Source organism: Mercenaria mercenaria, chromosome 19 (genome assembly GCF_021730395.1).
Source record: "Mercenaria mercenaria strain notata chromosome 19, MADL_Memer_1, whole genome shotgun sequence".
Lineage (NCBI taxonomy): Eukaryota > Metazoa > Mollusca > Bivalvia > Venerida > Veneridae > Mercenaria > Mercenaria mercenaria.
In genome coordinates, this window is record NC_069379.1 from 20697900 (window position 1) to 20716799 (window position 18900).

Consider the following 18900-nt stretch of genomic DNA (forward strand, 5'->3'; position numbering starts at 1 on the left):
GGCACCGACACGTTATGTTTATTTGTCGAGTTTTCGTTTTGGCAGGTATGAAAAAAATATCGTGTTGGCGCCTTTTATTTGTCGTGCTGTCGTGACTTCGCCAAGTCGACACGAATACATGACAATACCTTATTTGTCGGGTTTTCGTGTTTTCGCCCCACCAACACGAAAACAGGACAAATACATTATTTATCAAGTTTTCATGTTTTCGCCCCATCGACACGAAAAACACGACAAATATCTCAATTGTCGAGTTTTCGTGTTTTCGTTTTGGCATCTTCCGTTAGACATGCGCACAACAATGACTGAACTGAACACAACACAACTGTATGCAAACATATGCCAAAGAAACTATTAAATATAAGAATAAAAATGACTTATATTTTATGTACATTTCGATCGAATACCATTTTGTTACATAACAAAATATCGAAAGACGAATATCGAATATCAAACTAATTACTTCTGTCTTTTTACCCCTCATCTAAATTTTATTTATTTTCTCATAGAATATCAAACCAATTCCATACTGGAATAATAAGAATATTTTTGATAAAAAACAAATCTGTTAAAAGTCTGTGTTTTTGACATTTTTGTTTTGTTTTATTTTAGATAACTCTTATTATTCTATATCTATTTTATCTATCCAATCATGAACGTTTTTTCTTTTGCAACACGTGACCCTACAATATATTACCTTATTGGGCGCACGTGCGTACAAAAGACCAGTATTTTTTGCTTATTTGAACGGTTCAAAAAGTCCCATGTCAAACATACGATGTATTTGGACTAGTACCCAGATGGGAAAAAACATATTGGAATCGCCTAGCGGCTCGTGCAGTATGCTTTTCTCAGCTGGGAACCCGTCCAAATATATCTCCGTTTTGTACAGAACAGTGTTAAATAACCTAATAGTATTACAGCGAATATATTGCGAGTAAGCTGTTAGCTAATATGTACACATATGGAGGATATCATCATTATTACAAACTTGCAGGATAAATATTCCATACACCTGATATTGATACCATTTCAACATTGCACCCTCTCATTTTATGTGTACCCAGTGAAGAAGTATTCTTTGACAAGCTTGTGCTCTGTCATACATTTAGTGTTTCATAAGAACAAATATATCATATTACTAAATCAAAGTTCTTATTTATTTAAAGTTTCTTCATTTGAATATTTTTAAGTTAATATTCCTCGATGCCCTTATATTTCGTATTCTTAAAATGATAAATGAACACCTGACATGTTTATATACTGTTGTATAGTCTCAATAACAAAGACTTGGTAGTAGTGCGAATGATTCCGTTTGGTGTTTTGGTATTCATGATATAATATTTTGAAAAAATGTCACGCATATAATGACTTCTGCATGCACGGTCGGATCAAAATACTTCCTGCAATGTATTATTTGATTAAACTTTGAGTTTTCAAAACTTCAGAATATATACTTTCGGCAAATAAAAAGGATAGGATAGTGAGTGTTATTTCTGCCAAACTGATTTGAAAAAAGAAACTGTACCGCTCAAGTTTTTATATTCGTAGTTTTCCCATAGCTTCCCATTTGCGGGAAAAACACCATGTTATGAAGTTATCGCGAAGATGTAAATAAAATTAACTTATTATCTGCTGTATGGTCAAATAAAATGAATAGCTCCGTAAGCTTATTTATTATTATTATTTATCATTATACCAGATTTGTTGCGCACCTTTTTCATATGGAATATACGTTCAAGGGCGCTTTACAATTAAACATGTGACACATCGCAAATATGTAGGAAAATAACAAAACTGAAACTGAACAATTTGATTAAACGCCTTTTTTATAAATGGCGTTGTACATAATAATAAAAAATAATAGTCATTACAACAACATCATAAATGAACAATGATAATATTTACCGCCTTATTGTAACAAACAGCCATGACCGCACCCCTCCCCTTGAGGTCGTTTTACCCCTATTGCCAATACCAGTGCTTTAAACAACTGGTACGCCCAGACGGGCTGCATATAGTGGTTCAACCTCCCGGTAAACGGTGCCATCATATACTGTATTAGATAGAAATACCACAAGTGAAACTCAAGTCTTGCAAAAAACACACACATAGAACGTCATAACGCTTATAAATGTGACTTGCTGAAATAAAAGATGAATTGTCAATTTAGTTAATTACATGATGAATTGTACAGTTAAGAGATCTTCGTCAGCTACGAATGACTTGCCGTAGTTCTGTATTACAAAAATAACAATGGCATATTTATTATGGGTAGAAACAGTCACAGTTGGTATCAATGTGTTGTAGAAAATTTTGAAAAGGTGTGTTTTGAGAGCTCTTTTGAATGAATTATGTGATGAATCTTTTCTGAGATTGTCAGGGAGAGAGTTCCATAGTTTTGCGGCGGCAACCCTGAAACTTCTATCCCCGTAGGTAACCAGTCGACTTTTTTGTGGCACAAGGGTTGTTACTGCACTTGCTGACCTCAGATTTCTAGTTGGCACGTACACCTCCAGTAAGTCTCTCATATACACCGGCGACTGTCCATGCAAGGCCTTGAATGTTTGAACGAGAATTTTGTATTTGATTCTATCTTGTATTTGAAGCCAATGAAGATCTTTAAGGATTGGTGTTATATGTTCAAAACGGGTTGTTTTCGTAATAAGACGTGAAGCTGTGTTTTGGACATTTTGCAGTTTGCTCGTTGTTGAATTTGGCACGCCGTACATAAGAGCATTACAGTAATCTAATCGTGAGGTCACAAGCGAGTTTATAAGGGTTTTTATGGCTTCAGTTGTCAAATATGGTCGAATATGACATATTTGATAAATATTTGCCGTGAATAAAATATTCGGAAATTTCAAGCGGATTGGAAATTATTTTCTTTAATGTTCCACGTGTCAACATTTAATTGATCATGATTAGATACTCACGTACAAAAATATTTTTGTCTTTTCAATAAAGTACACATGGGATAGCATGTATACGAAGGTTGGTTTTTCTTTCCGTATTCAAAGTCAAAATATTATTCTTTGTTAGTTGATAAATGACGTCACGCCTTGACTTTTGGTTTATCCACCAATCAGAACTACCTTAATAACAAGAGCTGTCCGTAAGACAGCGCGCTCGACTATTTTTCAGTGCTTGACTCTGAATTAGAGCTAAGCCAGTAAAAAAATCCAAGTTAAAAAGGGACATTACTCTGTCAAAATTCAAACTAGGATTATGGGAATTGTGTATCATGGTGTAGATTTTGATAGTAAATAATTATTTTGAGTTTCAAGTCAAAAACTTTAATAGTATCGGAGATATTTGACTTTATCAAAAAATTTTACTAAAAAGTTAAAAAGGGGCAAAATTCTGTCAAAATTCAAATCAGGGTTTTGGGGATTGTTCTCCTGATGAAGACTTTGATGGTAAATAAGTATTTTAAGTTTCAAGTCAAAAGCTTTGATAGTAACAGAGATATTTGATTTTATAAAAAAACTTTAACCAAAAATTCTTAGTTAAAAAGGGGCATAATTCTGTCAAAATTCAAATCAGATTTATGGGGATTATTTCTCCTGGTGTAGACTTTGATAGTTAATAAATATTTTAAGTTTCAAGTCAATAGCTTTGATAGTAACAGAGATATTTGACTTTATAAAAAAAATTAACCAACGGCGACGCCGACGCCGACGCCGACACCGGGACGAGTGCAATAGCTCTACTTTTTCATCAAAAAGTCGAGCTAATAACTGTTGGTGTGTTTAATAATGTAAATTACGAAAATATCGATGTGTCTTATTTTGTTAATTATTTTAGAGATCCACTCTCAAGAAAACACTGCATGACCAAAAACGATACAACAGTAGTAAATTGGAAACCAACTGAACTCATGACACAGCCATCAAAAATGGTCACATGTGCATTATATGAAAGTACACTGGAGTCATCAAATGCATATATAGGTGAATCACATTCACAGCAACAGTACTTACAAGTTTCAAGTGCAGGGGCCGGCACGTCACCATTGGCCATCGAACAGTGTTTACCTGGACCGTCAAGACATGCTGACAGTACGAGAACATATAACAGTTTATACTCAAACCAGACACGACATCGTAGCAGAAAAGAGATTAAGAATCGACTCCATTGGAAAAAATCCAAACTTGAAAGGAAGTCAAAGGCAGGCAGACAGTTGCGGAAGCTGAAACGCGAAAACATTAACCTGATAAAAAAGATGTTAGCTTATGAAGAGATTCCATTAGTTCGACAGGAATATGATAAAATACTTTGTATCATAGCTCGGTGTTTTTTCTTAACAAATTTGGTGCAGGTAATTCGTATACTCTGAGTACAGAGTGCGGTAACTAAAAGTGTGCAGGTATTTAATACCCGCACGCTAGTTACCGCACTGTTGGAAAGAAAAGTATGCCTGCGTGTCTGAAACAGTAGACTGCGAAGTGTATTTTATTGATTTTCTGCTCTAGCATTGGTTTATTTTACCTGGGCTTTACACATTTGTAAAGCAAGGATTTTAGTACACACTGAACTGCTGTATATGGCAATGTGGAACGCCTACAACTACCATATATGGCAGGCTATGATACAAAACAGAAAGAACATTAAAACTCTCGGGTAAACGATTTTACTCGGGGGCTACGCCCCCTCGTACAAATCGTTTACCCTCGAGTTTCAATGCTCTTTCTATTACTAAACACACAATAGATGTGATATCGAAGCACACGAATGTTCACACAGAAATAATGTCAGCTTTGACATTCGAATCCTTCTGCGAAATGTCCCAAAACCAGAATCACGAAAGATACGTCTTGTACAGCGGAAGACCCAAACTGATGCTGGATAAGAAACAATTTCAATGTTTAAAATTTTATGTTAAAAAGGCACGTAGAAGAGTGATCAAGGCCTTAAATGAAGTTAATGAGCATGCTGATTCCACTTATCTATTTATTACGTACGACGGAAAATCACTTCCAAACGATTTTCAGGTGCGTGTGTATATATTTTTAGAATACTTTTGTAAGAACAGTTTTTATTAGTAACTGTATAAGTTTTGCTTTCTCGCATTTATACTTGTCGATTTGCTTGGAAGGTATACTTAAGAATAAGATAAATACATGTAATAGGTCCTGAAAATTTCCCGAATACTAGATCCTATGCGAACATTTGGTATACTTTTATTCCCCGGAGGTGGGCATATTAAAATCGCACTGTCCGTCCGTGCTTGCATCTGCTTAAATTCTAGTCCGGGCTGTACCTCTGCCCTCCATTAACGGATTTTGAAATGACTTGGCACAATGCTAACCATAATGAGACGAAGTATCATACGCAAATCCCAGATCCCTAGCTCCAAGGTAAATGTCACACTTAGAGGTTATAGGTTAAAACAGGGTCTTTTTTGTCCGGTATATGACAATGCCATCTATGATGGGATTTTGAAATAACTTTGCATAAGTGTTTAACATAATAAAACGACACCAAGAGCTCTAGATTTAAGGTCAATTCACACAAGATTAACAAGGTCTGGTTTGTGTCCAGTCTGGCCCATATCTCTTCCATCCATGAAGGAATATTGAAATAGCTCGACATAAATGTTTACCTCAATATAACAATATGCCATACGCAAGACGCAGAACCCCATTCCCTCTATCTCCAAGGTCAAGGACAGACGTAGAAGTCATAGGTTAACAAGGTCTGTTTTGTGTCCAGTCTGGCCCATATCTCTTCCATCCATGAAGGAATATTGAAATAGCTTGGCATAAATGTTTGCCTCAATATAACAATGTGCCATACGCAAGACGCAGAACCCCATTCCCTCTATCTCCAAGGTCAAGGTCAGACGTAGAAGTCATAGGTTAACAAGGTCTGTTTTGTGTCCGGTTCATACCTCTGCCATTCATCAAGGAATTTTAAAATGACTTGTCATAAATGTTCCCCATAATAAGAACACGTGTCATGCGCAACATCAAGACCACTAGCTCTAAGGTCAAGGTCACACTTAGAGTTTTAAGGTTAACATTGTCTGTTTCTTGTCCGGTCTATAACTCTGTCATGGAAGAAGGGATTTAGTGACTTGGGGGCATTTGCACTAATAGTGACAGCTCTTGTTTGTTTTGTGGTGGGTTTAGATACACTGTAGGTCATATGCCGACTTTTCCAGCTTTTGAAATAATTTTACACCGAAAACATGGTTTCCACATCGATGAATGGGAAGTGATTCAAAGCCGTCGGGCTCAACCAGTCTTTCACAGGGGTTCCAATTTGCTATGTACCTGTCAAACTGAAAACGACACCATTATCATAGAGCTTGTACTTGGCATTATAAGGTAACCCGAAGGACAGTTAAACAACACTAGCTTACAATTTGTAAAACACTGACTCCTTTTAATTTGGAAATTAGTGAAAGATTTTTCCTCCTGTACAGAAAAACTGAATGCATGTGATGCCACATGTCAGGTTTAATTAAAAATGTAAGTTCACATCTGGTCAAATGATGCTTCTTCTTAATTTAAGAAGTATATGAAATGTTTGCATATAAGCAGGTTTCTCGGAAACTACTAACTTAAAAATACTTTAAGATCTGGAGAAGTCTTTGGCATTATGAGATGACATCTCGGTGCATGTTTTATAAATATGGCTGATTTTTTTCCCATCTGTGTTTCTTTTATACTTAGAAATTATGATAAAGATAGTGCATTTAAGCGGAATACTTCGAAACATTTCAACAGAATGCCTTCAAAACTATCTTCATTCCCGTCTTTGAATGACCATTATGTGACAGGTGCCATCAGTTGAACTTGCGTTTTAGCGAGTACTGAGCTTATTAGGTTGCTATTGATTTTATTTATCTTTCAGCGAAGAAAACCTACTTTGAAGACACTTCACGCTTCAACGTCGTCTTCAGATACCAGTATAACTGACGAAAGTGATATCATGTCACAATCAGACTCTCAGATTAGCGATGATGAATTTGAAAGTGATTATGTCCAAAACCTTGAAACATCTTTAAGTACAACTCAAAGAGCAATTTGTTTTGGTGAAAGGACTTTTAACAGCAGAATGGCTACTGAATCAGAGAGCATTGTAAATGGTATTTCAACATCGATACCACAGAGTGGGTTAATGCCACAAAACATTTTAGAAGCACCTGAAACTTTAAGGATAATCGAGGAGGAAGACGATACCCCTGTTGATATCGAAGACTCTTTGAAAGGTCTGTGCGATTCAACTGACAGCAAAATAAAACGAATGGATGTACCGGAGAATTCGAACGAATTAATTGAACAAAAAATGGACGTAGCAGGAACTTATGCCAGCGTTCAGAATGAGAGAGTCGGGACGACATCTGCTGATAAACAGGTAGACGATCTAATAGATAAAATTGAAAAAGAACTTGAAGATTCGCAATATGTGTAACACTTTCAGGCTGTTTGCGATGAAATGAAAGATGCAAACGACGAGCACAAGACATCCACAAAAATATTCCGCTCTATAAGTAGAAACTGTTACTCGTCAAGCTTTCATCATATTGGACAAACATTAATTTTCTCTTTAGTTTATCAGGTTTAACATCATACTGGCACAAGTATAGGTAATACTGTGTCTGTCCAGCTTTTCATATTAGATGAATACCAAAGCTGCACATCTCAGCGCATTATTTAAGGCATGAGGTTTTTCAATTTTGATAAAGAGTTACAACAATCACGATCGGATTTTGAACTTTTTCATTAAACAACCATTGAACTGAGACAGAAATAATGCGTTAACAATATATTATTTCTAAAGCACAAAATGAGTATATTGTGTTATTGGCCTCGTGTTCCAAGTAGTGCCTTCTGTTTTGCGGACATTTTGACAACTATCTTTTGGAATGCAGTTACCTCAAATCCATTAGAATGGAGTTTATTCCAAATAATTTTACTACTCGTTTTAATATTTATCAACTTGATAACCTCATGAAGAGTAAAGATAAGTTTTATACTTGCAAAATTAGCACTCTTTTGTAAAATTTTAATGTCAAATTTTCAATAGCTCATTTTCCAGATTCGATATTAGTAATAATTTGAGTATTAAGATGCTTCAGTTTTGGGTATTAAGTTGCATATTACGACTACCGTATAGCGGGTTAATTCTGCGAGTTTTCTTTATTTCTGCTAAATCTGCTGGTCAAGACTGTCACGCAGAAATAAATTCCACACATTTAAAATATCAGCAGAATTTTTTGACGCAGAAATAAACTTTGATATTTCGCTTAATATAATGACCCGTTATCTTTATCTCACGAGTTTTTCGTCTGCTGTCAAGTTATTCACAATGTATCGATTGTGGTTAATTGCTTTTGCTATAGTATAAATCTATTGTCCACGAATGAATGGTTATCGTTTCGGGCGTTTATTCACAAAACACTCTAGGTTGATGAAAAGTTAAGCTGTTGTTAAAAGTTGTTACTGAATGGACTGTAAGTCCGTAAGTATTGACCTGGCACTCATGAATATTCCGTATGTTTCCGTAAATTTATTTTCGGTGTCCGAACTTAAACAACGGTAAAACTATTGAAAAGCTAATTATATACCGTCATGTATCATGGACAGATATAGCTATGCGGACAGATCGTTTTGCCACCAATCTCAGGGCTGTGTGTTCGAGTCCTTTGTCTGGCCAAATTGTTTTTGTTTTCTGTTTTAACAAGCGGAAAACTTGTCATACTTATCATGATTTATAAACGAAATACTCTACTATCCATCAACATTCTTTTACTTATATTTGTATCATAGCTTGGTGTTTTTTCTTAACAAATTTGGTGCAGGTAATTCGTATACTCTGACTACAGGGTGCGGTAACTAAAAGTGTGCAGGTATTTAATACCCGCACTCTAGTTACCGCACTGTTGGATAGGAAAGTATGCCAGCATGTGTGGAACAGTAGACAGCGACGTGTATTTTATTGATTTTCTGCTCTAGCATTGGTTTATTTTACCTGGGCTTTACACATTTGTAAAGCAAGGATTTTAAGTACTCACTGAACTGCTGTATATGGCAATGTGGAACGCCTACAACTACCATATATGGATGGCTATGATACAAAACAGAAAGAACATTAAAACTCTCGGGTAAACGATTTATACTCGGGGGCTACGCCCCCTCGTACAAATCGTTTACCCTCGAGTTTCAATGCTCTTTCTATTACAAAACCGTCCTACAAAATGTTGTTTAAAATCTTCAGGACCGGACAAGTATTCGTTCATTGTTGACGACACAAAATGAAATGTTTAAAAAAATAATATAATATAGATAAAAATACAAACACACGGAGTTATATTTCAAAAAATGAGTACAAATGAATTCGAACCCATGGTAACATTTTTCTCAAGTCGGAGAGCTTACCACTACACCGCAGTGCCATTGGTTATCTTAATTAATTATTTTGATAAATCTAGATATTTCCAGGACACAAATATCGCGTAAAAAAACGAAAACACCCGAAAATATTGGCGAAGATAAATGAGTGTCAGGCCAATACTTATGGACAGTACTAGATTTTGCATTTGTATATATTTGTAAATAAATCGTATTTTTTTCTACCAGCAGTGTTACGCTTTATGAAAATGTCTTTCAAAATAATTACCGCTACTAGACCTACAGTTTTTATTTTAACTCTGATTTTTAATCATGCGCGGTAATGAAAAGAAATCGATTTAACACAAATAAATATTACATGTTTATTCATGTACAATGGTTAGAGCTTTAAATAGAACTGTAGTATCGAAATGTTGTGAATTAGTGCATATTTTGTAAATTTTCATTCAGCAGTCGACATTTTTTACCTTCAGGTAATACTTGAAATACATGATCACATGAATTGTAAGAACTTCCTCCCCAATAAAAGTTAAATATGTATGTTTAAATTCTCTTCAACTTACAGTCAAGTTTGAATGGAACTCGAGTTGATCATAGTATTATAAACAAGATGAACACTTTACTCTTGTATTGTTATTATTATACTTTGAACACAGAAAGTGAAAATAGATACAGCAATGCTTTTACATACAAGTCTGTAGTGTGAGGAATCGTTTTAGAATCAATTTTTTATTCATCTAAAATGTAAATGTTATATGACAAACAGCTATATTGTTGACTTTGCTTATTATTTTATTTTTAGGTCATCTGCTGATGTACAAACTTTATGTATTTTGTGTCTTGTAGATTGTTGTTTGTAATATTGACTGAAAGTTAACAACAGAATATTTGATTATGCCATTAACATTCCAAAATATATTGTGTATTTGTTTTAAGACTGTGTAAGTGTTTTAATATTTATTTTTCTATATGTTTCAGCTTGTTTATAAAATGTGCAAGATCTGCCTTGAAGATCGCTAAAGCTTACATTCAGCATAGGTATAGATAAAAAATGAGCCACGCCATGGAAAACTAACATTGTGCAATTGTGACCTGCATGGATCCAGACCAGCCTGTGCATCCACGCAGTCTGGTTAGGATCCATACTGTTCACTTCCAAACCCTATTGCAATTAGAGAAACCGTTAGAGAACAGTATGGATCCTGACCAGCCTGCACATCTGACCAGACTGTCACATTCATGCCAAGTTATTTGAAAATCCATCCATCGATGACAAAGATATGGACCGGACACGCCCATCAATGCACTATCCTTTAACATCTAAGTGTGACCTTGACCTTTGAGCTACGAACCTGGGTCTTGCGCAGGACACGTCGTCTTACTGTGGTACACATTCATGCCAAGTTATTTGAAAATCCATCCATCGATGACAAAGATATGGACCGGACACACCAATCAATGCACTATCATTTAACGTCTAAGTGTGACCTTGACCTTTGAGCTACGGACCTGGGTCTTGCGCACTGCACGTCGTCTTACTGTGGTACACATTCTAAGTGTGACCTTGACCTTTGAGCTACGGACCTGGGTGTTGCGTGTGACACGTCGTCTTACTGTGGTATGACATAATCACCATTTTGTTGCTTTAATGTGTGTATTTTTATGCAGAGGACATGTTTTTTTCTACATCCTGATTACTTTAGCTTTAAACCATCTACATAGAGTTTAAGCTAGGAAATCTTTAAGATGGTAGCTTAAGATTAAGTATCCAACTTTGGCCTACAGCTTCCAACTTTCGCTGTAAACTGGCTATCTTGGCTTTCAATCTGTAACTTAAGCTTTCAACAGATAACTTCAGTCTGCAGCTTGCTTTAGCTTGCTTCAAATTAAACGTTGGACTTTGACTTTACCGTGATACCTTTAATCTTCAACTTCAACTGTAGGTTTAAACATTCATCTTTAGCTTTAAAGCAAAAACTTTAGCTTTAAACTTTCTCAGCTTGAGCCAGAAAACGACAGCTTCAGCATTAGCCTTAGAATTTTTGCTCCTGAGAGAAATTGACAATGATTGGACTTTGATTTTCACCAAAAGATTTAGATTTATTACATACAGTTTAGTTAATATGGAAACTTAAACTGTTTGTGTGTTTTAAAAGTTTTGATACTGTACATAATGGTTTAAAGTGTTTTGTTTCTAAATTTAGTATTGTTTACACATTTTTATTGACATTGTTCTATAAAGTAATGGAGCAGCTTTATCTATAGATAAGTTCTTTTATTTTTTTTGAAATTTGAGAAAAAAATGAGAATCTCCGAGTTCTAGTCAGCTTTGGATTTAGACTGAAGTATTACATAAAACAAAGATCACAGTATTTCAGTGGTACATTTGTGACACCTCGCAAAGAGTGGTAATGGGCCATTATTGTAATCATCTGTTCCTATAGGGTGGTCTGTCTTTGTGCTTACACTGAAATTTGAGCCGTGCTATGGGAAAACCAGCATAGTGGCTTTGCAACCAGCATGGATCCAGACCAGCCTGCGCATCGGCGAAGTCTGGTCAGGATCCATGTTGTTTGCTTTCAAAGCCTATAGCAATTAGAGAAACCGTTGGCGGACAGCATGGATTCATGCTGGTCGCAAAGCCACTATGTTGGTTTTCCCATGGCACGGCTCATTAACATAATCACCGTGTAGATATTTATTATTGCTTGTAAAGTGCAATGAAATGTAAGCATTTCAAATTGAAACCAAAGAAAAGCGTCTGCTTTAGTGATTGTTGAAGAAAAAAATGTAGTTTACATATAGATTTATGTAGACTTCGTTTTTTACAGGATATTCACACTCTTTCACAACATATTTCAAATTGACGGCATATTTCACATTTTTACAGCATATTTTTCACACTTTTTCAGCATAATTCACACACTTTTTGAGCCTATTTCACGCTCTAAACATTTGAGATTAGATGAACTTAGATATTATTGTGTGACTAAAATAAATTTCATTTGTGTGTAAATTAACAATTGGCTGATATTTGTTACATATGGACCACCAACCTTACAGTGCGTTATAAGGGAGACAAAGCCTTTTAATTATTATAGAATGTTTTTTTTTCTGCTTTGTATAAATAAGACACAAAGGAGATATTTCTTACTAAGAACATGTGCTTTCTGAATTTTGCTAACTTCCTTTGTATGCCAGGTTAGGATGTTATCTGAAAAGTGCAATGGAATGCTATATACAGTTTTTGTGTAATTGTTCAGACCACCCAAAGGTAATGCCAGGAGGGTCTTTCTTCACCACCAAAAACTGGAAAATTGCTGTTTGATCTTTAATTTTTCAGTGTCGTTAGTCACAACAAAAACGAAAATAACATCGCCAAAACAAAATATCGGGCATATGATTCAAAATGCTTTAATTTCAGCTCTTTTAAAACTTTACAGAAATTTAGGTTTTCAAAAAGATCTGTGGTAAGTGATTAAAGTAGACCGTATTGAAAACTTTTTTTGGACATGTAAAGTCTATTATTTGTTGAATTAGGTAGTGAAATATTGAACTTATTGTGTGTTCTGCCAAATCCATAACAGGTTTTCTTTTGGTGGCTTGAGGCTTTGAAAGATCAAGATATATTATAAACATCATACCTCAGACCTCTGGAGATATCCTTATAGAAATAAATTTCATGGCCAGAAGTGTTGTAGTGTGGTAGTGTGATGTTGAATTTTTATGCCCCCGAAGGGAGGCATATAGTTTTTGAACCGTCTGTCTGTCTGTCGGTCTGTCAGTCTGTCGGTCTGTCCGCAATTTTCGTGTCCGGTCCATATCTTTGTCATCGATGGATGGATTTTCAAATAACTTGGCATGAATGTGTACCACAGTAAGACGACGTGCAGTGCGCAAGACCCAGGTCCGTAGCTCAAAGGTCAAGGTCACACTTAGACGTTAAAGGATAGTGCATTGATGGGCGTGTCCGGTCCATATCTTTGTCATCGATGGATGGATTTTCAAATAACTTGGCATGAATGTGTACCACAGTAAGACGACGTGTCACACGCAACACCCAGGTCCGTAGCTCAAAGGTCAAGGTCACACTTAGACGTTAAAGATCATTTTTCATGATAGTGCATTGATGGGCATGTCCGGTCCATATCTTTGTCATTCATGCATGGATTTTAAAATAACTATGCATGAATGTGTGACACAGTAAGACGATGTGTCGCGCGCAAGACCCAGCTCCGTTGGTCAAAGGTCCTAAACTCTAACATCGGCCATAACTATTCATTCAAAGTGCTATCGGGGGCATGTGTCATCCTACGGAGACAGCTCTTGTTTAAATATTTTGTAAGAACAAAAGATGTGTTGTTCCCTGTGTAAAATTCTGGCCAATGGCAAAACTTGAAATATTATTTCTTTTAAATTTTCACCTTAAAATGTGACTTTTATCCAGTATTTAGAAAGTTTTATAGCCATCCATTAAACAAATTAATACAAAATAGTCAAAATTAAATTTTAAGAAAAGTTTAAGTGTCTTTGCATTGTAAAAATATTTCCTGTGACCACCTCAGAGTTTATAAAGATGATGTATAATATGAATAGTATGGACTTGCATTTCAAGAGAAACAAAGGAAGAAAAACTTGTTAAAGACTAGGTGGACCAAACAGTATTGATGTTAGTGATATTGAACAAAATTATGTGAATCAGTCATTTGGGACTTTCTGTCCTGTGATTAAAATCAAAATATGTTTTCTTGTATTGTTAAAAAAATTCCAATAGCAATAAAACAGTAATGTGTAGTTCATATGAATAAAATTGTGTTTAAATGTGTACTTGTCTTGTTTTTCTTTAAATTGTTAATTTGAGTCGCACCATGAGAAAACCAACGTAGTGCGTTTACCACCAGCATGATCCAGACCAGCTTGCGCATCCGTGCAGTCTGGTCAGGATCCATGCTGTTCGCTAACAGTTTTTAGCTCATCTGATTTTTGAAAAAAATAATGAGTTATTGTCATCACTTGAGCAGTGTCGGTGTTGGCGTCGGCGTCTGCGTCGGTGTTGCCTGGTTAAGTTTTATGTTTAGGTCAGCTTTTCTCATAAACTGTTAAAGCTATTGCTTTGAAATTTGGAATACTTGTTCACCATCATAAGCTTACCCTGTATAGCAAGAAACATAACTCCATCCTACTTTTTGCAAGATTTATGGCCCCTTTTGTACTTAGAAAATATCAAATTTCTTGGTTAAGTTTTATGTTTAGGTCAATTTTTCTCCTAAACTATCAAAGCTATTGCTTTGAAACTTGGAATACTTTTTCACCATCATAGGCAGTACCTGTACATCAAGACACATAACTCCATCCTGCTTTTTTCAAGAATTATTGCCCCTTCTGGTCTTAGAAAATCAGTTTTCTTCGTTAAGTTTTATGTTTAGGTCAACTTTTTCTCTTAACTATCAAAGCTATTTGAAACTTGCAACACTTGTTTACCATCATAAGCTGACCTTGTACAGCAAGCAACATAACTCCATCTTGCTTTTTCCAATAATTATTGCCCCTTTTGGACTAAGAAAATCATTTTCTTGATTGAGTATTATGTTTAAGTCAACTTTTCTCATAAACTATCAAAGCTATTGCTTTAAAACTTTCAACAGTTTTTCACCATCATAAGCGGACACTGTACATCAAGAAACATAACTCTATTCTGCTTTTTGCAAGAATGATGGCTCTTTTTTGACTTAGAAAACCATGGATAGGACAATATTTCTATTATACAAAAAAATCAGATGAGCGTCAGCACCCGCAAGGCGGTGCTCTTGTTCTATTTGCCGTGGGCTTTGAAAGTGAACATCATGGATCCTGACCAGACTCTGCGGATGCACAGGTTGGTCTGGATCCACGCTTGTCGCAAACACACTAATATGGTTTCTCAAGTTAAGGTATTGTGATCAGCCTGTGTGTGTTAAGTGTCATGGTGTGTCATCAACAATTTCACTTTTAACAATCTTGATGTAACAATTTTAGCTCGAGCCTTATTGAGTTTTACCCTGAATAAAATCTCAGACAAGTTCATTACTGGGTTATTGGGATCAAAACTAGGTCACTTAATAGGAAAACCTTGTAAAACACCATAGATGCCACATTTAGTATCTAATTATAGGAAACTTTGTCATAACATTTGCCTCTGTGAAATCTAGGATGAGTTCAAATCTTGCTTACCTATGGTAGAAAATTAGGTCACTAGGCCAAGTCATAGAAAACATAATTAGCACTCTGCTTAATCTTCATGAAACTTTGTTAGAACATTTGTCTCTGTGAGATCTCTAATAAGTTCAAATCTAAGTAACAGGTCACTGGGTCAACCGGAAAACCTTGCTAACCCTCCTGTGGCAACAGTTTCCATTTGATGTGGTAAAGCTTTGTCAGGATGTTTGTCTCTATTAAATCTAGGCCAAGATCAAAACTGGATTAACTGGAGTCATAAAGTAGGTCACTAGGTTAGGTGATAGTAAAACCTTGTTAATACTATAGAGGCCACATTTTAACTTTCCCAGATTGTTTGTCAAGTTTAGATTAAATTCAAAATGGGGATACATGTCGTTAGAAACTAGGTCACTAGGTCAGATCATGGAAATACCTTGTTAACACTCATAGAGGCCACATTTTCTACTTGCTCTTTATAAAAGAGAATATTTTAGGTCAGATCATAGCTAGGCATTGCTGGGCAGTGCTCAAACTGTCTATGGAATATAGGCTAAATTAGATACTAGTAGTAGGTTTTCTTTGATCAGGTGAGTGATTCAGGATCTTCAGGGTCCTCTTGTTTTTTTAACCTTTTTTCATTCATCTTGCACAGTACTGTTGCTTTGGTTCTAAGCCGAGTGGGAGACATTCAAGAGCATATCAGAAATTTCCAGTGCCTGCAAGCCCCGAACATCTGGATTGACTGTAAAATATGTTATCACAAGAACTACTTTTGTCAAACTTACATTTCCCATATTTTGTTTAGTTTAGTTTAATAATATTTTATTGTATTTATACACTTATGCGTACATCAACTTTTATAAGCATTCAAAAATATATGAAAAGAGGTTGGAACAAAATCTTTTCCAACACTTTCTAGGGCCCTCCTTCCTGTGAACGAAATAACCCCCATTTAATAAAGATAAATTCTGAATACAAGTCCCCGTGAATCACTGATCTATTTCTATCTTATCTCAAAGGTGCACCGAAGTCCTAGAAGGAACTTCAGAAGGTAAAGATAAAATAGAACATTCGGAATCCTGTTTATATCACCAAATTGTCTTCACTAAACAGTCTAATTTGTATATACCATTACTTACGATATTGCTTTATTCAGTCCGAGGCCAGAATGTGTAAATTTTCCTCCAAGCGCAAATACACATGTAGCAGTGGTACGTTAACCAGTTCAGGACTTAAATATACAAGTGCCATTTAAATACAAAAAATACAATTAAGTTCGAAACTAAAATATATAACATGTGTGTGTGTTTTTTAGCTCACCTGAGCACAAAGTGCTCAAAGGTGAGCTTTTGTGATTGCCCTGTGTCCGTCGTCCTCCGTCGTCCATCAGTCGTCCGTCCGTCGCCCGTCGTCAACAGTTTGACTGTTAACACTCTAGAGGTCACAATTTTGGCCCAATCTTAATGAAGCTTGGTTAGAATGTTACCCTTAATAAAATCTTGTACGCGTTTGATATTGTGTCATCTTGATCCAATCTTAATGAAACTTGGTCAGAATGTTACTCTTAATAAAATCTTGGACGACATTGATAGTGGATCATCTAGGTTCATAAACTAGGTTACCAGGTCAAATAAAAAGAAAAGCTTGTTAACACTCTAGAGGTCTCAATTTTGGCCCGATCTTAATGAAACTTGGTCTTCAAACTTGAATGTTACCCTCAATAAAATCTTGGACAAATTTGATATTGGATTATCTAGGTCACGAAGTCAAATCAATGGAAAAGCTTGTTAACACTGCAGAGGCCACATTTATGACTTATCTTCATGAATCTTGGTCAAAATGTTAATCTTTATGGTCTCAAGGTTCAGTTTGAATCTAGGTCATGTAGAATTAAAAACTAGGTCACCAGGTCAAATCAAAGGAAAAGCTAGTTAACACTGTAGAGGCCACATTTAAGGCCAAATCTTAATGAAACTTTGTCAGAATGTTAATCTTGATGTTCTTGATAGGTCAAATACAAATCTGTTAGGTGGGGTCAAAAACTAGATCACTATGTCAAACCAAAGGAAAAGCTTGTTAACACTGTAGAGGCCACATTTATGACTGTGTCTTCATAAAACTTAGTCTGAATGTTAATCTTGATGACCTGTAGGTCAAGTTGGAATTTGGGTCGTATGGGATCAAAAACTAGGTCGCCGGGTCAAATCAAAGGAAAAGCTAGTTAACACTGTAGATGCCACATTTATGGCCATATCTTAATGAAACTTGGTCAGAATGTTGATCTTGATGATCTTTAGGTAAATAGGTCAGTTGAGCGATACAGGCCCTTCATGGCCCTCTTGTTGTTTTTTTTTTATCTTGGTGCAAATGCCATTTATCGAAACAATGTAACAGTAATAAGTTCGAGAATGAAATATGGAATACTATGCAGATGACATTCTTCGACAATATTGCTCTAAATTTGATGAGGATTGCTTCTGCCAGTTTTCATTACACTGTCTGGCTGAAGCAAGTTTTCGTAGTAAATATTATTTGTCATTTTTACGTCTTTTTTTTAAGTTTGATGATGAAATATCTAGGTACCCCTTTTTCGTAGCAATAAATGACCGATAAGCTTATCCCCATTTAAAGCTAATGTTTGGTTGGGAAATAGATTGTAGTTTTGCATACTTTGTTGGCAATGAATTTTAGTTTTACGTACTTTGTTGGGGAAAAAGGCACTGTTTTGAGTTCAGATGCGTAGTAATCTAATCAGGAAAACCGAAGGCCTGAGTGATTAACTACAACGAATCTACACGATAAAACGATTTTGTTTGCCAACAAAGCACATGAAAACAGAAATATATTTCCATTCTAACCTTTATATAGTGTGACTCTGTCTAAAGCGGTCAGCGGCCAGCCAAAAATTCATCAAAATGCGCAATAACGGTTACTATAAACTTTATGTGGTAAAATCCACAGACTGCATTTCCCTGCTGTACCAATGTAACGACCCCCAAGTGATAGAAGTAGTCTAAAAGACTAAAAATGTGTAATGTGATTATCTAATATATATGTTAAGGTTTGATTTACCCATAAAGAGAAAAAAAAATCGAAATATTTTCCCCTCTATAGACGGCATTAGAACCATCGTTCAAAATTAAAGGTCCATTACTAAGGGAAAGTGAGTTGGCAATTTTTTTCATAGCCAGTGCATAGACTTCTGCAAGACACTAAATAATGAAGATTGGCAGGTCAAAATTTACAGAAGGTCTTTGGAACTCAAAGAAATGTATGTGTATTATGTTGAAATTTCAATGAATCGACAGAATGACCCCCCAGGTCTTTTTAACTTTCTTCATAC

The 18900-nt window shown here is 35.6% G+C and overlaps 1 protein-coding gene across 2 annotated transcripts; it reads left to right on the plus strand.

The window, feature by feature from the left end:
- The first annotated feature begins 4705 nt into the window (after positions 1–4705).
- On the plus strand, positions 4706–14187 carry LOC123542875 (uncharacterized). 2 transcript variants are annotated; one of them, XM_053531088.1, is made up of 3 exons: positions 4706–4994; positions 6862–7365; positions 10341–14187. In XM_053531088.1, the coding sequence occupies exons 1-3, from the start codon at positions 4752–4754 to the stop codon at positions 10380–10382; spliced, it is 789 nt and encodes a 262-aa protein (XP_053387063.1). In that variant the 5' UTR covers positions 4706–4751; the 3' UTR covers positions 10383–14187. The 2 variants fall into 2 exon arrangements, with proteins under 2 accessions (XP_053387063.1, XP_053387062.1); XM_053531087.1 differs by having other exon boundaries at positions 6862–14187.
- The last annotated feature ends 4713 nt before the right edge of the window (positions 14188–18900 follow it).